The sequence below is a fragment of the Equus przewalskii genome, chromosome 18 (genome assembly GCF_037783145.1).
Source record: "Equus przewalskii isolate Varuska chromosome 18, EquPr2, whole genome shotgun sequence".
NCBI classification, from domain to species: Eukaryota; Metazoa; Chordata; class Mammalia; order Perissodactyla; family Equidae; genus Equus; species Equus przewalskii.
Genome location: NC_091848.1, coordinates 41,468,317 through 41,492,763, shown reverse-complemented (window position 1 = coordinate 41,492,763; position 24,447 = coordinate 41,468,317). Strand labels below are relative to the sequence as shown.

General features: G+C 39.1%; 1 protein-coding gene across 16 annotated transcripts in view; it reads right to left on the bottom strand.

Moving 5' to 3' along the window:
* Positions 1-24,447, bottom strand: part of IGSF11 (immunoglobulin superfamily member 11) — a 176,064-nt gene that overhangs the window by 5,389 nt on the left and 146,228 nt on the right. For all 16 annotated transcript variants that reach the window (XM_070583858.1, XM_070583851.1, XM_070583853.1 and 13 more), the window contains 3 exons: positions 16,778-16,941; positions 15,158-15,365; positions 12,722-12,877 (listed from right to left, as the gene is read on the bottom strand). In XM_070583858.1, coding sequence (XP_070439959.1) covers positions 12,722-12,877; positions 15,158-15,365; positions 16,778-16,941 — 528 coding nt within the window. The remainder of the gene's footprint in view (positions 1-12,721; positions 12,878-15,157; positions 15,366-16,777; positions 16,942-24,447) is intronic.

Genomic DNA, 24,447 nt, shown 5'->3' with positions numbered 1-24,447 from the left:
ATCACATTAAAGACTGGAGCTACAGAGGACTGTCCTAATTAAGGGCAATCTTACGCCTTAATCTGCAGATTAGTGAGAGGTCCTAAATGTTAGCAGCCTTCCCTGAGGAAACAGTGGCTAACGCCTATCCTAGAGAATTTACGATCAGTAACACCAAATTTTAATTCTGAGGAAAGGCAATAACATAAAGATGAGGTTAAACTTATTACAATAATGTTCACTTCACAGTTGATGGAAAAAGTATCCACTCTGTGCTCAAGGGTGCAGACTGTTATTCCCCACAACCATTATAACTGTCTGTGTAAGTCCAGATTTTCCAAGAAGCAGACACCAAGACAAGGTTTACCAGAGGAAATGCCAGTAAAGGAAGCAGAGAGGAAGCTGGAGAAGGCAGGCAGAGCCTCAGACTGCAGAGCAGGTCTGGCCCCTGTGAAGAGGAGCCGGAAGGAAGGAGGGATCGGTAGGGAGCATCTCAGACTGCAGCACAGTGTTATGGAGGGTCCCCACCAGGCTGATGGGGAGTCCTTGAGCCGACGTCACCTGTTAAAGGAGTCCCGCACCTTGCAGGAACCGGCCTGCATTAGTAGCCCCAGTGTGCCCAGTCACCGGTTGGGAGCTGCCCTGGTGAAGCAGTGGCGGATCTTGGAGGAAGCAGCTGGGGCTGTCAGTCAATTATGTTCCCCACAGCAGGAGATCTGAGCAGTACATTTGCAAGGCCACCACATCGATATTCCCAAGCAATGTTTCAGTAGTTCACATTTTAGTAATTCATCAACATTAGCATAGTTTGATTATTTATTCCTTATAAATAAAATGTACATAACTTATAGTAATCATAAAAATTAAAGTTAATAGTTATTACTATGTACCAAGCATTGGCTAAGCTTTTATATATATTATCTCAATCTTTACAATGACTCTATAAGGTTCTATTATCATTAATCCCATTGAATAGATAAGGAGACTGAGGCTTTTGATGAGCAGTAAGGTTACACAGCTAGTCATCAGATTTGGAATTGGATGGAAGGCTGTCCTCCCTCTAAGCTCTGGGCCTCACTGCCTCCCTTAGGCAGAACAAATTACATCCAACCACCTGAACCACTCAGAAGGGCTGCCAATCTAGGAGTCAGTGGAAACGCCTCCTGATGGCACATTTCCGGCACCAAGTCCGTGTATTTCTGGGGCCATACTTGGAGCTCGCTCTACCCTAGGCTGACTATTTTTACATGAAACTGAGACTTAGTTACCTCATCTGCTGGCAATCTTAATTTCTATCTAGATCAAAGGCAGCAGCAGAGAAGAGGTATCAGCAAAAGCAGACCTGACCACAGCAGGCATGCGTTCATTCATGAGGTCATTTAACCAATAAATATTTATTGAGCACCTTTCTGTGTATGAAGTGATTTCTGAGGATGGTGAGACCATGATGAACAAGACCAACCCAGGGGCTGGCCCCATGGCCGAGTGGTTAACTTTGCCTGCTCTACTTTGGTGGCCCAGGGTTTTGCCAGTTTGGATCCTGGGCACGGACCTAGCAACACTCATCAAGCCGTGCTGAGGTGGCATCCCACAAAGCAGAACTAGGACCTACAACTAGAATATACAGCAATGTGCTGGGGGGCTTTGGGGAGAAGAAAAAAAAAAAAGATTGGCAACAGATGTTAGCTCAGGGTCAATCTTTAAAAAAAAGAAAAGACCAACCCAGCCCCTTACCTGAATGAGACAAGTAGGCAAGAAATCACAATAAACGGGTTAATGCCAGCACTAGTGGATACAAGGTGCTGGGGTAAAGGAGGGGCATCTAATAAGGGTGTACGAATTCTGAAAGATCTCCACACATCACCAGCCCTCCTGGTTATCTCTCTGCCTTTTGCCATAATATAGCGGATAGTGTTAATAAAGGACTGACTCATCAAACCCACACTGGAATTAACTTCAATAGACAGGTCAGGGACAGGAAATTTTTTTTTTGCTTTGTTTGTATTTTTTGATGAGAGCATAAAGGTCAAACCCATATTATATGGAGGTCTTACTTAACCAGAACACAGTGCTTGATGAATTTGGACATTTGCATTGTATTGCACACGCCCAAGTCAACATACCTGGTGGTTACTTGTTTCCACTTGTATATTCCTTTCCTTAAAACAAACAACTCTGTGGACGCCTTTCAGTGAATTCACTCAGACACTTGGGCCAGGCTGGGGGGAACTGTTTTCTCCTCCTCTGTGTCCTATTTGATTTCCCGGGCCTTCATCAAATCCCCTCCTATGCATCCCAGCACCCATATCCCCTAGAGCTGGCACTTACCCCACTTACCGCAATTTCTTGCCTACTTGTCTCATTAAGATAAGGGACTGGGTTTGTCTTGTTCATCATCATATTACCATCCTCAGAAATTATCCAGCACACAGAAAGGTGCTCAATGAAGAAATAAAGGCGCTACGTTCTCTTTAGTGCCTGCTGTGTACCACAAGCAGCGTACTAAGAGCTTTACTTATGTCAATAAATCTTCACGACAAGCTTAGTTTTATATTCCCTACTTTTCAAAGATGGAGAAGCTTTGCGATTTGTCCAAGATCACCCAGTACACAAGCAGCAGCAGTCTGCAAAATCAGGTCTATCCGCGTCCAAAGCTCATAATCACCATACACACATATGGCTTTCCAGTAAGGCACTGAAAACCACAATAGTCTACAGGGTGCATCTATGGGAAATTTCCTAACCATGTGATAGTCCAACGCTGTTAGTACTGAACTAAGCCATCAGCCTAACTCCATCTTCAATGCATGCCCTCATGTCATCACACGCGAAAACCATAATCTCTGGGCAACCAACCCCAGAATTCCACACACTGTGGAGGTGGTGCTTTCCTAAGCCCTGAAATTCTAGGAATTTGATCAGCTCACACAGAACCAGCAATTTTGTTAACATTTCCGTAGAGATAATTTGGGAAATTTTTAACAGCTGATCTAAGTGGCATTCTGGCATGTAGAAAGAGGTAAACTTTAAAGATTCTTGCTTTATAAAGTTATTTTTAAAAGGCGAAGTCACTGTTCTCCCCTTTGTCTCTATAGATGCAGACTCCTCAAGTAGACGGATGTAAAAACGTCTTCTGAACCGAGGCTGACGTACCATGCTAGACCTAACTCAGGATGTAATCAGGGAATGAGGCAGACGGCGTTGGCAAGAGGGGATTTACCAGAAGCAGAACAGGGCTGCCCATGTGGTCAAGGCCAAGTGGAGACGGGAGCATGCCTTCAGCAAGCCCCAGACTGTTCCCAACCACAAGCATGTGGCTCTTTCTGACACAAGATGGACTTAAGTCCTCAATCTGTCACTTCACTTGGCCTGCTCTGGCACAGAAGTAATTTGTTGAAATGAAGTTAGGGAATAAATGTTCTTTGGATCTTCTTTCTTTTAAAGAATAGGGAAAGTTCAACTGCGTGGAACTACAGTTTGGGAAGCACAAATGACATCACACCCCACTGTTTCAGTCCACAGCAACACTGCAGCCCACACAAGCTGTGCACTTGCACTAGAAAGTCCTTCCGAATCAGAGATAAACACATATAAGTGTACACTCCACTTCCACCCTTTCTCCCAGATCCAAACCGCCTACAAGATGGTGCACTGGCTGAGAGCATATGTTCTAGACTCAGACAGCCTGGGTTGGAACCTGTTCTACCACCTACTAGCCATGCGTCTTGAATGTGTCACGTTCTCTTCATCTGTGTTTTAGTTTGCTCATGTGTGACATGGAGCTACCAACATGCCCCCGCCTTCTAGGTTACCGTGAGGATTAGATGACATAATGCGTGTAGCAAGCTCATGACAGTGCCTGGTGATGTGTCCATATGGGAATTCCTTCCTGGCATTGCTTTGGAAATTTGTCTTTTCCTGAATCATAAGAAAAACCAGTCAAGAAATTGGGAAAATGTCAAATGCCTCCAAATTCCCAATAGGTATTAATGCTCAGGATTTGAGGTTGAGAGATAGGAGTTCCTAAATCATAAATTATTATATATTTTTCGTATGATTTATTTATTTTTAAATAATAATGAGTGACCATAATAATAATAGTGAGTCATTTCTTATATAAAAGTTTCAGAAGTACTATGTGGAAAAAAATAATGAATGCATGATTTATTGTTATCTGAAGCAATATGACAAAATTATTTATGTCAATGATATGCAAAAAATGATTGCAACCTGATACATTTGATAATAAAAAATAGTAAAAAGGGGAACATCAACACAAAATAAATGCCAAATTAAAATCTATGTAAAAATTCAAAGATAACATCAGGAATTCTAAAATAAAATTTGAGAGGCCGGCTCCGTGGCTGAGTGGTTAAGTTCGCACGCTCCGCTGCGGCGGCCCAGGGTTCGGATCCTGGGCGTGGACATGGCACCGCTCATCAGGCCACGTTGAGGTGGCATCCTACATCCCACAACTAGAAGGACCTGCAACTAAGATATACAACTGTGTACAGGGGGGTTTGGGGAGATAAAGCAGAAAAAAATAAAATAAAATAAAATTTGAAAACACTATACAGCATTAAGTGAATTACCCAGTAGCCTTGATCTTTGTTTCATGCCAAATTTTCCAGACATAGGACATTTCATTTCATTTTTGTGTTGATGTTGGTTGAACTAAGATGTAGACGGAGAAGGGACAGGGGAGAGAACCCGTCCCCATTAAGAGAATGTCCAAAGAGCCTTCGAGGCAGATGTTAGGACAGACGTTGCTTCATATTAGCTCATTTCCTTTATTTAATGATGAACATATTTTGTCTGTTTGCCCTGATTTTGGTTTTGCCATTGAAACAGATACTACTTTTGCCAATTCAGATTTTAAATCCATTTCTGATTTCATGTCAGTGTATTCCACAGCAACCTTCCCATCTTCCTCTCTTTGCCTTTCTGCTGTTAAAGTATTTACAAAGAACTCAAGTCTATAGCAAATATTCAAACTCTGGAAAACACCAATGAACATTACTGGGCACTATTTGAATAATTTAATATTTGGATCCCCTGGTATTAACAATATTCTACAGAATCACACATCATGCATCAAAATTACCAAGCTAAGGACTTATTTTGCTTCTAAAACTTATTTCTTAGAATACCACCCATAGCATTTGTATAAAATATACTATAAAATATGTATAAAGAGATTAATATTTATTTGCAAGAATGACTCACCATTAGCAACAAAGAGTCATGAACACACACTCCCAACATGGCAACAGCTACGAGCAAGCCTGACTGATTGGCCTGTGACTGCTTCTCTCCTACACGCTTCTGTCCGGCTCCCAGAAATGTTGACTCTGAGTGCTCTTGTTTTTAACTTGACATCAACAGATTCTTTAGAATCAGTATATTTCTATGTTGATTATTAAGCTTTAATCCTCAAAGGAGAATGGTACTTAGTGCCTAAGAAATGTTACCTGTTACCATTATAATTATTTTAGTCACCATCCAGAAGTCCCAGAGGACTATTAACTCACTCACTACCTTCCTCAACCAAACCTCTAAGTATTCTTTCTCTAAGTTACTATAGTTACTGTTCATTCAATGGCCTAAGACAAGAATCTGAATGAACCTTCACACTTCGCTGGGTCCCAACATCTAATCAAGCCCCATGTCTTGTTGATTTTGCCTTCAGTCTCTCTTGAATCCACCCTGCCTCCTGTCCCTTCTCCATCCCCACCACAAGGGCCTTAGTTCAGGCCCTCATCATTTCTTGATGGAGCTGCTATCAAAGCCTCCCATCTATGACCCAGCTGCCAATCTCTCACCTTGATTGCTGAAGATGTTTCTAGAATGCACATGTGGATATCTTCTCTTGCTTCATAAATGCCACTGAATACCCACAGTCTCAAAGACAACATCCAAACTCCTTGAATGTTATATAATGCCTTTCACAACCTGGACCTGAACTTGCCAACCTCCTTTCTGGACAAATCCCCATGAATCTTTATGTCAGCTTTATAGATCTTCTCACTTAAAACTGTTACACTTTTACACTGGCAAGATTTTATTTACACATATGCTTCCCTCTATTGATAACACCCCCTTTTACCTGCTAAAACTGCTACTTCCTACATTAAGATCATTTTCTGCTCAGGAATCTCTTTCCCTATAAAGTTCTTCCTAGACTCTTCAGGGGGAATTAAAACTTCTATCTTTTTAGTTTTACAGCACAGTAAACATTTTTATAGCATTAAACCTGTAGTACTATAATTATCCCTTTATATCTGTCCTCCATTGACAGTGAGCTCTAGAATGGAGATGCGTCTCTTTATATTTATATTTCTCTACCTTCCCCAACAATCTACCCTGAGGTAATTGCACAGAATAAGGGTTGTGCCTGTGTGTTTGCACATACACACACACATACACACCTATCTAAAGAATGGACAAATGTACAACCAAGTGAACAGAGTTGTGATAATCACTGGTATTTAATTTTTTAAAGAAGGAGGAGTACTGAGCATTGCCTGGGACTTGTTTATGTCAGAAGGCAAAAAGCAAGGGGGGAAACCTGTCTTTAGTCAGAATAACATCTTGATGAAGACAAAATAAGCGCCTGTTTATTCAGCAACTTAAGTGGGTGAAAACTTTGTTACTCCCCATGAGAGAATTATGGAACCACTCTCACTGGGAGAGGACTCGGCAGTGGCAGTTCAAGGAGGAGAATCAAGGTCCCTGAGGCTTCCAAGCACGGCGGGCGAATGGGAGTGCTGTCTATCACCAGACCTTGGGCAAACCTGGAATCCTCTCTGGGTTTTCTCCCCTGTAGCTTGACAGTGTTGGACCGTGGTGATATTTAAGATACTCTCCTGCTCTACCTATGATGTCTATACAAAGTAGTGCACAGAGTTCTCAAGCAAGCAGGAGAGTTTATCATCTCTCTTCACCGTATTAAATTATGAAAGGATGAGGACAACAGAGGAAGTCCCAGGAACCAAGAAGGAAAAATGCATAATTTATAAAGAACACTCAAATAATCAGTAAAAGGCATGGGGAGAGGGGAAGTTAAGAAAAATCTCGGTAAATAGAAAACAAAATAAATAAAATAAAATATTAGAAATTAATCTAAATATATCCATAATCATAACTAATGTAAATGGATTCAATCAATCAGAGGATAGAGGCTCTCAGATGGCAGATTGAAAACCAAACTAAATCCAGATACATGCTGCTTATAAGAGATAAACCTAAAATATAAAGCACAGAATCATGAAAGTAAAGGAACCATAAAATAGAAACATACTAACAAGAATCAACCAAAGGAAGCTACTATAGGAATTTTAATAAGTTAAAATAAGACAAAAATGAATATTAAACATAGAGAATCACTGAGATGTAACAAACGTGCAAGTACCTAATGACATGGGCTCAAACAGATTTTTAAAAATTGGCATAAGTGCAAGAACAAATTGACAAATCCAGAGTCCTACTGTGTGATTTTTAAAAACACCTCTTTCATAAAATAATAGCTGACAGATAAAATATTGGTAAAGATATAGAATACTTGAATAATACAATTAACATGTTTCATATGAGAGATATATATTCCTATCTCCTAGTACCTGCAACTGGACACAATAGCTCTTACTACTCTCCGCCTCACTCACTCCACTCCAAACACGCTGGTCCCTTTGCTGTTTATCAAAAACACCAGGCGCGCTCCTGCCTCAGGGCGTTCATGTGGCTGTTCTCTCTGTCTGGAATGCTCTCCAGCCCTCAGAGTCACATGCTGCCTTCCTTCAGCATCTCTAAATCTTTGCTAGAGTAGCTTCCTCTCCATGAGGCTTCCCCTAAGCATCTTGCAGCTCCTCAGGCCTCAACTAATCCATTTTATCCTGATCTATTTTCCCCCATAGAATTTATCGCCTTGTAACAAACTCTGCAATTTACTGATTCATTATGTCCGATCTCTACCCACTAGGATGTAAACTCTACAAAGAGAAAGACGTCTATCCTGTTGATGGATGTATCTCCAGCACCTAGAACAGTGTCTGGCACGCAGTAAGTGCCCAACAAGTATCTGGTGAATGAAAGAATGAAGAAAAGAAATTAATACAGGTATATAAGAGGATAGATATGGTTTTATAAAGCTGGAATTAGCAGATCAAAAACATAAAAGAGGAAAAGCACAAACAAACAGAATTAGGAATGAAAAGGGGAACATAAATACAGTTTTAAAATTCACAAGAGAGGGGCCGGCCCAGTAGCACAGTGGTTAAGTGCACATGTTCCACTTCAGCACCCCCGGGGTTCCCTGGTTCAGATCCCGGGTGTGGACATGGCACCGCGTGGCACATCATGCTGTGGTTCGCATCCCACATATAAAGTAGAGGAAGATGGGCATGGATTTTAGCTCAGGGCCAGTCTTCCTCAGCAAAAAGAGAAGGATTGGCAGCAGTTAGGATTGTCAGCAGTTGGCTCAAGGCTAATCTTCCTCAAAAAATAAAATAAATAAAATAAAATTCACAAGGGAAAAACAATACTAATAATATAAACACCAATATTTATCAAGTGCTTATACATTCTAAACTTTTTACATTTAATCTTTATTCCACCCCTGTGAAGAAGTTACTGTTACTGTGTCTGTTTTACATATAGGTAAACTAAGGCACAAGGTCACACAGCCGATGATTCCTGGAGCCAAGATTCCAAACCACCTCCTCTGATTCCAGAACCTGCACTTGTAAATGCACTCTTCTGTTTTCATATAGAGAATACTAAGAACGAGTTGATGCCAATATGAACAAAGTCGGACAGAAGAGACATTTTCTAGAAAAATAGAAAAGATACAAAAAATCTAAACAAACCTACACCATCACAGAAACTGAATCAATAGTCAAAAATCTACCAATAAAACATAACAGCAAGGCAAAGCTTAATAGGTAAATTCTACAAAATCAGCAGATAATATCCATCTCATTCATACTGTTTCAGAGGATAGAAAAGGAGGAAAAGCTGCCCAACTCATTTTATAAGGCCATGTGCAGTCTGATACCAAACTGAACCAGGACAACAGAATACAAAAAAAAAAAAAAAGGTCATTCTCACTTATGATCACAGATGGAAAAATTCTATTAGAATATTAGCATACCAAATATAGTAATAAATTAAAAAATAATCACAATCAAATAGACTTTATTCCAGAAATGCAAGGATGTTTTAACATGAGAACATTTATTAATGTAATTCACTTACTGGCATTTTGGGCTGGATATTTCTTTGTTGTGGAGACTATCCTGGACATTGTAGGATGTTTAGCAGCATCCCTGGCCTTTACCCACTAGCTGCCAGTGGCACAGTCCTCCCAGCTGTGACAACCAACATTTCTCCAGACATCGCCAAACGAAATTGTCTCTGTTGAGCTCCACTGGTGTAGAGCCCGGCAAACTGTGTCTCATGCACTGTTTCCTCTTACCGGAACCTGGGCCAGTTGTACAGGCCTTAGAAGCACAGACCAAACTGCTACATTTGGCTTCAAAGAATATCAACCTTAAATATAGTTTTCATTTATCTTAGAATTCAAAATGGTTATATGCTAAGAGGACAACACTAAATTCACTTTATTATTCCTCCGTATGAAAATGGAGTGTACCTCATGGGATACTGGTTCTCCATTCACTGAAGTATCCACACATAAATTATATAAAGAAAATTTTTTAGTTACTTTTATTTTGACATAATTGTAAACTTACAGAAAAGTTGCAAGGATACTACACGGAACTCAATATTGTATATCATCTACTCAGATTCAACAGTTGTTTACATTTTTCCCTATTAGGTTTATCATTTTCTCAGTAAATATAAAAATATTTTTCTGAACTACTTAAGAGTGAGTTGAAGACATTATGCCTCTTACCGCTAAGTACTTAGTGACTATTTCCTAAGTACAAAGACATTCTTTACATAATCACAGCAAAATACCAAAGTCAAAAAATTTAACATTGATACAACAGTATTATCTAATCTACAGTTTAAACTCAGCTTTCACCAATTGTTCCAATAATGTCCTTTATGGTTCTTCTTCCCCTATCAAGATTCTAATCTAGGATTTTTTTTTTGTCTTTTCCCAATTTATTTGACCATGGACCCACTTTCCCCCTATATAACTGTGGATTCTTTTTCTATTTTTCTTTATTTCTTGAAATATATTTGACATACAACATTGTGTAAATTTAAGGTGTACAATATATTAATTTGATACATTTCTATACTGTAATATGATTCCCATACTGTAGTGACCTTCATTGAACGTAGTTGTTTTAACTCCTTAGTCTCATTCAATCCGGAACAGTTTTGTCTTCAGCTTGTTTGATGTTTCCTCATGATTAGATTCGGGTTACGTGTTTTTGACAGAATAGCACAGCAGTGATGTTGTATCCTTCTCAGTGCATATATCAGGAGGCATGGATATCACCTTGTCACTGGCAATGTTCACTTTAATCAGTTTGTTTCCAATAGTTCTCTGCACTATAAAGTTACCATTTTTTCCTTTGTAATTATTAAGTAATTTGTTGGACACACTTTGGGGCTATGTACATATCCTGTTCCTCATCAAACTTTTGTCCACTATTTTGACATGGATGATGATTTTATAACTCCATCATTCCTTCTACATACATTAGTCAGCATCCTACCATAAGAAAATGCTTTCCCTTCCCCCCCCCCCGCCGACTTATTTATATATCTATCAGTAGGGATTCAAGAGTTCTCATTTTACTCAACAGATTATGTATTTATTTTAATGTTCAGATTGTCCCAGATTTGTCCAGAAGGAGCTCCTTCAAGCTAGCCCCTATACTCAAGGACAATTCTAACCCCTAAATATTATGTCCCTGTCACTAATTGGACTTTCGGGTGCCCTCCCTGGTGCCAAATATTCTTTTAAGAGAATGCATCCTGAGTTTATATTAAGCAACTGCAAACATAATTAGAAAGTAAATCTTCTGAAAAGATCTAAGTTATTTTGAGATTATATGCTGTTTTGAGATCCACTTTATTAATGTAGCTATCAAGAGGTAAATTTAAATTAAAAATCTGACTCATTTAATGCATGTTATTATAATAAATAAAGTTATCCAAAGTAATTCTGATAAGTGATCCAGAGTTTGAAATATACAAGACAAACATTTTCATCTTTGGCATTCGAGTTCACGTTTATAGGCAATGTACCAAAGAATGTTCAAGTTGCAAAGAAGACACCAAACACTTTGACTGATATACAATTATTTAGAAATAAGGAAGTATGGAAGCCTCTTTCCACAGATATTGCTTCACTTACATACAAACAACCACTTTTAAATGTTCATTTGTAATTCTAAACTCAGCCTAATATTTCACAGAAATGTTATAAATAATAGAAATTTAATGCTGATACACAGGACTGTGGCAACGATATTGTTTAATCCCCCTATTTTACAAAGAGGCAACATAGGCCCAGCGAGGTGAACCGTCATCAAACTAGTTACTGGAAAATGTGGAATTTGAATATGGTTTTCAGGATTTCAAAACAATAGCTATTTTAAACACGCCACTTACAATGATGAGATTAACAAGTTAGACCACAAAAAAAGCTATTTAGCCCATAGTGTGGCTGAAACATTTAGCAATGAAAAATCAGTAGGGAACAAGAGTATTGCAGTAATCATTATTAGAATAACCCAAAAGTTACTATGCTGAAAAGAAGTTTTTTTAAATCATTAATTGGGGGCAGGTTAATTAAAAGATGATGGGAAGGGCTGTTAATATTCCTGTTGGGCTTCTTAAAGGAAATTTACAGGCTCTTAAGAAGCTGCTCGCCAAGGTTCTTTATTTCATCTAACTTCACCACATCAAAAGGGCTTTCCTTCTCTGTGACAGGCACATACCGTCAATATGATTCAGCTTCTCAGGCATAACTAAGGTTGTCTGGGACCTCTCCATTAACTGCCAGCTCTTTAAGTTAAGATACGTAAACCGGCCCTGAGACGGCTACAAGACACATTTTCTGTATCAGAGACAATGCAACACTCGAAGCTGCTAAATTTTATTTTCTTGACATAGAAGATTTTACAGACAATTCTCCCTCATTTTATTTCATAAATCTTCCTCAGTTTTTCAAGGGTGTTCCCTTTAATATCAAATTTAAATAGCTGGATTTACACCTAGAAAACCATCAATGATACTCACGCCTCCTCCATCTTCACCCATCTGGTGAGATTAACTCCTGGATCTCCCACGAACTACGGCCTTTTCCTGTTCCCTTTGCCATCTTCCTCCTCTAATCAGACCCCAGGCTGAGAATAGGATGATTAACCCCCTCATGACCATGCTGATGTTTCTCACACTAAAATAGGCAGCTGTGCCTCAAGGAGGAAGTGGATCCTCAGTTGTAAACGTCAAGGATTACCTTACAGTTACCAACACAAAGAAGCTACCCTTTAGCTACTTTAAATCTGCACTATCACGGAACAGAATTTCTACATATAGTTACCACTGAAGGAGATACACTGCACAAAGGCAGCAATTAGAAGAGAAAGGAAATGTTTTATTCTCTTGAAAGCTGAAAACACAAAATGAGCCAGATGGCATTTTCGGCAGTTACAAATACAGTGTGTTATTTTTCAAAATCTATTAATTACTTTGTGAGTCTCAGAATCAGAATTTTCCATGATAACTAATTAAACGGGTAAAGCAACAGCGTACATACCCTGAGTGGCTGTTGGAGGTAGTTTGAGGGTATTGTCTAACTTCTCCCACAGGTAAGTTGGTCGAGGAATGCCTTCCTCTGAGCTACAGAGCAGGATGACATCGCTGCCGATGTCCTGGGATCCTTGGATTTGGCAGTGTGGGGCAGAAGGGGGAACTATAACAGGAAGCAGAAGCAACAAAATACACATTTACTGTAAGCCAAATGACGATGGAGGAGACATCAACCGTCAGTGCACTGGAACTCAAGATAACACTGTTTTTGGAACACAAACCAGGAGACTGCCCCACGGGTGAAGGCAGTGGACAGTTATGTACTCTTCACAGGGCATAGGTGCAAGGGCTACAACTTCAGTTGGCAGGGAGCAAATATGTAAGAGGGGCTACATGCTTTGATTATATTTTCAAGGTATCTTATGGTCTTGGTTTCACTCTGCTTCCTCTAAAGAAGAATTCTTAAGATTCTTCATGTCAACATATTGCCTTTAAAAACATTACTGAAAATACCCACATTCAAAGCAGCATTATTAACAATAGTTAAAAGGTGGAAGCAACCCAAGCATCCATAGACGGATATAGAGGAGATATTTCAAAGAAGAACAACCACTTACCCTGCCAGCTACTCTCTGGCTAAGACTACCTGTACAAAGTTCTTTGTTACTTTACAAACGAAAACCAGACAGACCCACTTTATACCAAATTCTGCTTTATGGTGGGGAAGTTAGAGTAAGGTTCAAGTACATCTACTACTTGAGAGTCATGCAGCGGACAATTTGTAATCATTAAGACCATTAAGGACACAAAGGACATGAAACAAAAAATTACTAAAAAGAACACTAAAGGAAGAAGATAGGGATTTGTAGTAAAAAAGCAGGCAAATAAAAACATAAACTAAGCCCATGAAACTAAGTCTCATCTTGGGGAATGTAGGCTGTAGAGTTTAAATCCGAGTGATGACGTACTTGTAATGCTAATGACTTCTCCACGAATGTGCTCAACCCTGCAAAACCAGTGGGAAATGAATACAGTATACAGAGGAGCCAGGAGAGAAAGCGGGTGGGGGAAGAGAGAGCAAGGTGAGGGTAAAGGCAGGAAGAGTAAAAAAAACTCAGAGAATCCTAACTGCTGTGATGGAGTAAACCAATCTCCTCAGTTTACCGCCTTTGACACTGCCGCTGTGGCACTACAGGGGAACCCAAAAAGCTCTTTGAAGGTAGCGTAAAATATAAGATGAATTAAAAGCTTTTCTTCTTCCTTTAGAAAATTAAAAAATAAAAAAAACTTGGATGATGTAGGAAGCTAGTTACCTAACTTGGGGTAGAGGCATTGGAATAATATTAAATTCCATTAGCACTCTGTATTCGGTCCTCAGAGTATTTTAAAGTCTATACAGTTTTAATATATTACAATGAATAGCGTTTCTAGGATAGAAGTCCCTGACCTGCTCCTTAGTTTTCTTATTCTGTTCAAAGACTGAGAGAACAAGTCACCAAGGCTGTAGCACATTCTCCCCCAGAGAAGGAAAAGGCAAGAGTCCCCAGCACTGGTATCCTCAAGCGACTCAGCAAGGGAAGGAAAAGAAAAGCGGGAGAATCTGACAAGGAGCTGGGAGCAGATTCTGAGACTTCAGCAGGATGGAGGACAATCAAGAGCGCCAGCCTTCTCTAAGTCCTTCTTCCGTCTCCCCCAGTGAACTGAGTTTAGCCGCTGCTACCAAAAGCATCCATTTAGAAGGCACTGTTTAATTTAGAGGCAGCAGAATTGAGAAATAAAACATGTTGAGAATGGATTTAATTTGAGACAGTCTAACCGCATGGGATAATGGAAAGAATACTGGTTTGAGTCAAGAGACCTAAATTTTAAGCTAAAGTTTATTTTTGTTTACTGTCTGTCTATGTAACCTTGTGAAAGGTCCTAAATCCATTTGGTCTCAGTATTAAGACCAAATTGATCATATAATTGAGAGTAAAAGGAGGTAATATCAAAATTATGCCAGGACAACGGGTATAAGCCGAGAACCGTAGTGAGCCTACCCAGCGTGACGCACACAGGAAGTAGCAGTACCTATCCTCACAGGGGATGATATTTCTGCTTCGTACTCATTTTAACAATTTTTTATTTATTTACTCTCAACAATCAGTCCTATCCTGTAGAAGCCTAAGAAAAATGATGAGGCCATTTTTGATGGTATTTTGTGCTACCTTTAGGAAAAATCATTTAAGAAATAAGCTTTAGAGAGCCACCTGAAATGGAGAAAGGGCTGGGGAGACTATGTGTAGGAAGCATGGAGAAGCAGAGTTGAGACAAGACAGAGAGGAGAGAAGACAGGGAAAGGACACACGCAGACTGAGAGCATGGAAGGACAGGCAGAAGGAAGCCGCTTGAGAGCAGATCCCTGAGCGCAGCCGAGGTGTGGGGAACATTTCCTGCCACTCACCCAAAACTGTGAGGCCGGTGACCCCAATGTTCCTGCCCCCTCTATCTGGAAGGTTGTTGACCAAACACTGGTAGGTGCCTGTATCTGAGAGTTGAGTGTTATTAATGAAGATGGAGACATTGGTGGCTGGCATGGTGCCTGTAAATCCCACCCGACCATGGAACCGGGGGGCACCGTCAAACATCTGTCCGCCCTGATACAGAATGACCTGCAAAAGAAAGCAAAATAAATCAATTGCCAGTGCACTCCTTCTAGACATACAACAGCAACTATCTGGTAGAGTGTAGACTGCACCAAATGTTGGAAAATTTGCTTTCTAATCTTACAGCTGTCATCAACTTTTCCCTATAGCACCCGTGCACAGGGATCTTGGGTCTAAATTCTTACATACTAAACTGGAATAACACTGTTTCCTTGCTTAGCTCATCAGAATATAAAAAATGTCTTTAATGCTATCCTACTATCACCCCATAAATATTTTATCAGTTCAAAAAATTAATTCCAAAATAAAAAGTTAAAAAATATTAGCACTGCAATTCTCATGCTTACTAGGTCACAAAATGGTAGATCACAGCTATAGACTGAATATAAATGAAAGTCAGAAGAGGGAAGAAGAGTTACAGGCCCATGACTGCAGTTCTTACGTCAATTTCTGTTATCAAAGTTAACCCTCCATGGGAGAGGACTCAGAATGGTGTTGCAAAAAGCCCTCTGGGTTGAGAGTGAGGGACCTGGTTCTATTCAAGCTCCTCCTGCAAGTGTTTGGGCAACTGTGGTCAAGTCTTTCTTTGCCAGTGACTTCTAAAATAATGAGGTTGAATAAAATGATCTCAAACGCTCAGTCCAGTTAGAAAACTTCCATGGCTTAAAGAAATAAAAGAAGCTTCTAAATATACCTATTTGAATTTCATATCAGAAAATTTAGCTTATCAAATATTTTTAGGAAGTAATAAGCTTATTGAAGCAGAAAACCTTCATAAGACAAATAGTTATCTTTGGGAATGGAGGTATAGTCATGATCACAATTCATTAATTTTCTGAGCATTATTTTCTGCAGTGGGTATTATAAATTACAGATCTTTTACCTATAATTGACACACATATTAGGTAGTGGCTTCTATTTTCACGTACTCTAATTTATTTGAGACTCTGAGGATGGCTAATATGCCTGGCTTTGTTTATTTTAAAATACTTATGAAATTAGCCAAATAAATCAAGTACTACTATCTAATGTTACTTCCTTAATATTATCATTATGTTTAAAAAGTACTCTCTCACCCACCTGTTTTAGTGCCAACCCCTTCCTGTTAAAAGATACTTTGCTTTTTCTGTCTTGGTATTTCCTGTCAGCAATGTCTTTTGATAAAATTCCAGGTTCCTACATAAAATTCTCAGAAGGATCCCCTTGACATTTGTCAATTCGAAAAGAAAGTCTTTTAAAAAGAGGACAGGCTCTTCTGATAGCTGACTAACAACACAGGAGTAGGACCTAAAACAGCACAGGCACACTGAGAGTGCCACCCTATTCTAGAAATCAAGTATGCACTCAGGATGCTTTCCTACCCACCTCCTCTGAACAGACTACTACTTCAGAGGTAGCGCAGGGTGAAGTGCAAGTACCTGTTCAGGCTGGTTGGCGTTGGAGAGAGGAATGACCATCCAAATGACATTGAGGTTAATGAGGGCCGCGCTGGTGGTGAAAGTACAGGGCAGGACCGCTGTCTGCCCCCGGGCCACCTGGATGCTCCCAGGGCTCTCTGAGACTTCCAGGGAAGCTGCCACACCTGCACAAGGAGGGAGAGGGGGTTTACGTGCTCGCCCTTCCCTGAGAGTCCAAATCCCTTCAGAAAAGGTTTGTGTGCTTTATATCGTCGTAATGTGAACAGACTGACACGACAGTCTTACTAAACAACTGCTGGGAAGGCACTGCATCAAAATAATTAAAACAGCTCATTCCTTTACCTCTCAGAAACTACAAATGAAAAATACTAGAGACTATTTACTCTATTTTGTAAGACGCTATCGGTATTTGGCCAGATTCAAATACAACGTGGGAGATTTCAACTGATAAGGTTTGAGGAAAGCTTGCAATGGTGATGAAGGATGAGAAATAAAGTGAATTTTCTTAAAAGCATCATTACAATACACACTTAAAATTGAATGCCTATATATAAATCTAACAAAATATGTTCAGGATCTATACACTGAAAACTACAAAACGCTGATGAAAGAAATCAAATAAGACTATTACTTAGTCTTATTGGGCAGATATGCAACATTCATAGATTGGAAGTTTTGATATCGTTAAGACACCAATTTTCCCCAAACTGATCTACACATTCAGAGCAATTCCAATAAAAATCCCAGCAGGCTTTTTATAGGCACTGACAAACTAATTCTAAAATGCACAGAAAGGCAAAAAACTAGAATAGCCAAAAGAATACTGAAAAAGAAGAACAGATGTGGTGAATTCACACTATCCGATTTCAAAACTTGCCGGAGAGCAATAGTAATCGATACAGCGTGGCACTAGCATAAAGATAGGCCACCAGGTAAATGGCACAGGTTTTAGACCTCCGAAATAAACCCGTATATTTATGGTCAAATGTTTTTCAACAAATGTACACCACCATTAAATGGAGGAAAGAATAGTCTTTTCAACAAACAGTGTTGGGACAATTTGATATTAATATGCAAAAAAAAAATTAACTCAGACCCTTACCTCACAGCATACACAAAACCAACTCAAAATGTATCATAGACCTAATGGTAAGACCTAAAACTATAACACTTCTGGAAATAAACATAGGGGAAAATCTTTGTGACCTTAGGTTAGTGAAAGAGGTCTTCGATATGTCACCAGGACCACAAATCATAAAAGAAAACAAATTAATAAATTAGACTTAATTAAAATGTAAAAAGCTTTGTGCTTCAAAAGATTTAATTAAGAAAATTAAAAGCCAAGGTAAAGACTGGGAAAAAAAAATATTTGTAAATCATATACCTGATAAAGGACTTGTATATGGAATATATAAAGAACTATTACAACTCAGTAATAAAAAGACAATCTAATTTTAAAATGGGTAAAAGATTGGAATAAATATTTCAACAAAGGCTAATAAGGATATGGAAAGATGTTCAACACCATTACTCATTAGGAAACTGCATATGAAAATCACAATAAGATACTATTATACATCCCCTAGAATGGCTATATAATCAAGACAATACCAAGTGTTGACAAAGATGCAGAGATACTGGAATCCTCCTTCACCGCTGGTAGGAATGGAACATGGTACAGCAAGTTTGGAAAATAGTTTCAGTTCCTTAAAAAGTTTAACATAAGCTTACCATACAACCCAGCAATTGCATTCCTAGAAAACTACCCAAGTAAAATGAAAATATATGTCCACATAAAGACTTGCCCATGAATGTTCATAGCAGCATTATTCATATCATACCTCCAAATGGAAATTATACAAATATCCATCAACCGATGACTGGATAAACAAAATGTGGGATACCCATATAATGAAATACTATTCAGAAATAAAAGGCAACAAACTAAGGATAAATGTTACAACACGGATGGGCCTCTCAAAACATTTTGCTAAGTGAAAGAAGCCAAATGCAAAAGACTAAATACTGCATTGTTCCATCTATAGGAAATGTTCAGAAAAGGCAAATCTATAGAGACAAGAAGTGAATCAGCGGTTGCATGGGGCTAGAGAGGAGGGAGGAGGGGTTGATGTAAATAGGTTCAATGGAACTTTTCAGGGTGATGGAAAACTTCCAAAATGGGATTGTTATGATGCCTACACAACCCTACAAATTTACTAAAAATAATTGAATTTTATACTTTAAATGGGTAAAATTTTTGGAATGTAAATTATACCTGAAGAACACTGTTAAAATTCAAAAAAGAAAACAGTGACTTAGCAGAGCCAACTCCTGGGAAGTCAAAACCAACTGTTATCTCTTCTGAAAAGCATGCCTGCCTGCCTGGGACTACAGAACAGCATGGGACTAACAGGAGATTAAAATAGGTCAGGGAGACCCAAGAAAGAAGGCATTCTAATCATAAAAAATACATTAAGTCCATGGCAGTATCTCAAACTGTTTTATTTTGAAGTGCTATTATCTTGATTCTCCCCCCCAAAAAAAGTGACACAGCAACATACCATAATGATGACAATTAGTTAAAAAAATAAACGTACATCACACCTTCCTTCTACAGAATCTCATGTTCTTCACATAGTCTGATGATGTTCTCAAAAGTAAGCTTGCAGGACAAAATGTTTAAGGAAATAAGCCATCTGTGATAGAACATAAAGCACTTGATAACATCAGGAAAAGTCTCTAAGTTAAATAACATTAGGAAAATTCTCTGAGTTTTAAAAGGGAAAGTTGAAAGAATCTCAGGCATTAACAGGAAAAAAGGGGGGTTATTTGATGATGGAACAGGCAATGAACAGGGGAATAAGCTACCTTGTAGGGTACAAGTGGGTTAGGAGAGTGTATGTGTTACAGTGATTTAATAAATGCCACTGGAGATGTTTTTAAGAATAGGTGTATAAGCCAAACAATGACAAAAGCTCCATCGCTTCATTCTTCGGGTAAAACTCTGAGGAAGAAGAGAAGGGAATATGCCCGCCTTGAACTACACAGGATCATGTACACCCTCAATTCACTAATTTCCAACTGAGCTCATACAAATTTTTAAAAGGAAAAAAATGCCCAATATAAACTAAGAATGAAACAGAAAGATGTAGACAGGAAAAACTATCAAAATCCGGCAGCATTTAAGTAAAGGAAGAGTAGACGCACAGGACAGGGTGGGAGCTGGGGAAACGGTGCAGGTCCGCGGGCAGCCCGTCAGCGTCTGGGGCGGTAGCCGCTATAGAAGACGGCCTTCCGTGACTTCACATCTTTACATAGAGTTAACTCGGAAATCTCAAGGATTGAGACAGCTGCAGAAGAAATATTCTAGTAAGCTGCTTTCAGAACGTGTAAAACTGTGGGTTTGAAGCTGGATAGGTCTAGTCTGAAATCTGGCTCTTTCATCTACTTAGCTTTGTGGCCCCTAATAAGTCAATTTCTGATTCTTCTGCTTCATCTGTAACGTAGGGCTAAAGACTACCATCACATCATCAAAAGGGTATGAGGAGGGCGGGACCAGAGGCTGATGGCTCTGTCACTAGTACCACTACTTTTGCTGGCTAACATTTAGAGCACGCTGACCATATAACGAGCCCACATTAAGCACTGTGTATATACACACACACACACCATATATATATATACCCCCCACACACACACTCTCTCTCATTTAATCCTATAAGGTGTCTGCTGACATTATCTCCATTTTACAGAAGAAATTTTAAGCCCAGAGAGAATAAAAACTAGTTCAAGGTCACATAGCTTAAGGTCCCATGGGAAGTGGGAGGGTCTGGATTCTAATTCAGATAGGTTTATCTACAGAGAACAAACACTTACCTACCACACATAACTCAACACACAGAAATCATTCCACAAATGTCTATGATTAGTATCACTACTATATCATACAATCACAAAATTTAAAACTAGTATGGACTGTTACTCAAAGCCAGCAGACGGAAACTCTCTCAACTTCCTGCTTCCAAACCTACAACTCAGCTTCGATCTCCCTCATCCTCTTCTTCTTCAATCTTGTTAGATTAGAGGAGTTCCTCTAAGGCCAGCATCTCATCTGAGCATAATTTAAATCCCATCCTCTTGGCCTCCTTGGTAATCGTATCATTGACCGCTCCCTCTCTTGTAGCTTCCACCTCTCCTGCTGCACTGGAGCCTTCCTGGCAACATGTAAACATCCTCAGGTATTTCCACTTAAAAGAAAATTCCTTCCTCCTTCCATCTCACAGTCCCCTCCAGGGACTGCCCTCTCTCTGATACTTCACCACTCATCTTTTTGTCTATACTCACTCTCTGCATAGACTCTTCCATCACTCAGTCTTCAATCCACTCCTGCCCCTACTACGTCTTAAAAATAGTTCTCCCTAGGTTTCCCAGAGACCTTCTGGTAGCTTCATAATTCTTGTGACCATTCTTGGACTTTCAGTAGCATCTAACAGTGATGACCGTGCTCCCTCCTTCTTGAAACACATTTTTCCCTTAGCTTCAGTGATATAATTTACTTCTGGTTTTCCTCCTATATCTCTGGATACTTCTAGGCTTCTTTTACTGTTTCACCCTTCTCTACATGGCTATGAAATGTTGGCATCCCTCAGAGCTGCCTTCTCTTGTTCTTTCTTGTAAACTCTCTCCCTACAGATTCTCATCCAGTATTGTGGCGTCAATTCTCATATACATTCCAATCTCTTCCAAATGTCTCTGTCCAACCCAAATCTCTCCTCTGACATCCAACTCTCTCTGAGACATCTCCATGCAGCTACCTCAAAGGCTTCTCAAGTCAACTTGTCCAGGATCAAACTCTCTATCTTCCTCTCTGTGCCTGTCTTCCCTGTATATCTGTCTCCTTTCCAGTGTTCCCCGTGGTAGCAAATAGCTCAACCAGTCATCATCAGGTTGGACAAGTCAGAAATTTAGAAATCTTTCCTGATTCCTTCTACTCTTTAATCATCTCCCAAACCCAATCTGTGATCAAATCTGATCCATTTTACCAACTAAATTTTTCTTGACTTCTTGAATCAGAGCCTTTGCTCTGTCCTCTTTCTTCTGTTCCACATCCCAATCCCTTCACTCAGCAACCTCCTATTCATCCTTCATGATAGCTCAAGCACTACCTTCTCACAGAAGAGCCTTTCCTGTCCCCTCAGCCTAGGTCAGGTCCATAAAGTAGTGTTCCTTTCATTCTCAACACTATCCACACTGGTAACCATACTTTCATGAGGGTGATTATTTAACATTTCTTCACCAGTATACTGTAAGGTCCACTAAGAACTCCATTAGTGTAAGCACTCAACAGAACTCAATAAATACATGTTGCTGGACTTATTTAATTCAATTCCTTCAAATTTCCACATGAAAATACTAGGGTCCAAAGAGATAGACTTGCCAAAAGTTAAGTTCTTCTGATTTCCAACAGAGTATGTTTTCTACTATACCAAACTCTTCCAGAGACCATATCTCAGAATACAAATGATGATGTTATTGCTTGTATTATGATTAGGGTGAAGGGAGCAATAAAAACTCAATTTCTTTGTAAATACATCTGTTCTACTCTCAGTCTCATGTGGGTAGAAACATTTAACATAAAAAGGCTGTTAGGCTCTTCAGTGACCAGAATTCTCTATGTAACAGAATCTTAAAAGGAAGTTTTCCAAGACTCTAAGACATCAGATATTAAGATATCAGATACCAAACTGAAGTTTAAGATAGACTACCCTAAAGGATTTGCACAAAAAAGGTGGCTGAAAACTGACTATATAACTTTAGAACAACGCAGGGAATAAGTGGGTCAGGAGTGAACATCAGTAAAGAGACTTCGTGGAGAGAATTTTTTATTAGAGCTCCGTGGTGTGTTATAAGTCCCATCCCATTCCAACCCGACAAAAGGGCCTACATTCCTGGAATGTGTCAGGGCAAAGGGCATCTGAGTGTTTCCAATGGACCAGATGTGAACAGACAAAGCGCTGGTGCAGGACCAGCTGAGATTCTGTCCAAGAGGGCCATCTGACAAGACCTCAGTGGAAGGAAGATGGAGGTAGATCTCTGGATTCCTAGAGAGTGGATCACTGGCATTCTGAGAACTACATACATATTTTTGTACATAATTGAGATTTTCTTGTTTTTCTTTATTTTTAAACTCAGAGTGATCAGAAAAGTTGTGTAACCTGCTTAAGCTTTCATCTAGGACAAGAACTGGATCTTGAATAAATTTAAAGGGATGTGAAAAGGAAAACATAAGTTGCTTTGTGATTACGTCTCAGGATTCCTGTTTAACATACTGATTGAACTGAGTATAATTGAAAATTTCTTAGAAAGAGTAAGGAGAGAAATTGGTGTTTCTCAGATTTTAAATTATTAATATTTTCTATCTTATTAAATAAATAACTAAAAATCCTATTTCCTTTTAAAGTGTATTTCCATGTTTGAAATTCTAGACAGAAATTTAAACTTTAATGCTAAATATTGGATTAAAAATTCATTTAAAATATCTTACAATTTGCAATATTTACATGTAAAATGCATAATTTAAGAGCTGAATTGGGAGCAGTTTGCAGACTTGAATCTTTTCTTAGTACTTTCACCCAAGAAAAATTAAGACAATTCATGAATTTTGAATGACTCTTAGCAATTAAATAAGAAAGACATAAAGCACCTGGTCTTGTTTCCTCTGAGGAGTTCAAATCATAAATCACAGTTGTCTATACTCTTTCTTTAGGCCCCTCTTTCCCAAGATTTAAAGCAGGAAGAAATTCACATTCTCTCAGACAAAGAGGCACATGATAGAGAAAAAGAAGCTGGCAGCAGAGAATCCTTAAAAGCCTTAAGAGGGATCATCCACACCACAAAGCCAAGAGAACAGACAAAGGACATTTTAGAGAGATCTGCTAGACCCAAAGGACGGGAAACCTCCCCTGCAAATCCATCAGGCCAGAACGCCTGAGGTTCCGAACGAGGGCTGGCCCAGCCAATCCAACTGAGATTTCAAACTAAAGTGTTTGCTCATATCTGTGGAGCATGTGCTCACGTTTCAGGACAAGCCCAACTGCCAGAACATTGCCCTCTGGGGATACAGTCAGCAAAGCATCAAAAGGATCTCACGGCAGTTCGGGAGACTCACGTTCTCCTTTCACCCAAAATGTTAATAGCGGCAGTCACAAAAGGCTTACTGGCTTATACGATTTCATAAGTGCTGTTTCTTGTATATGAAAAACATAATATAAAATTCATTTAACCTATTCAAATTCAGTTTTGTAGTTCTATCAGACTGAAATAAATTTCAGAAAATAAAAATTCTACACTATACTTGTTTTCTGAAGGGAACTACAGAATGCCACAAGTCTCCATTGCAGTCATTTTTAAAACAAATCACTTTCTCTTCATACTTTAAGCAAATTTTAATTAGATAAAATACTCTATAATTTATATTATTATATATATTTTTAAAACTACCATCTGAACTAAAAAATAACGTTTGAGTCACTGACAATAAATTATATTTTGACCATCAATATGGTACTAAATTAAATGAAAAGTAAATATCTAGTTAATTTTTTCAATGTTGATGGCATTGTTATGCACTAGTCGCCCACATTAATCAATTTGCAGGATCACTGCCAAAT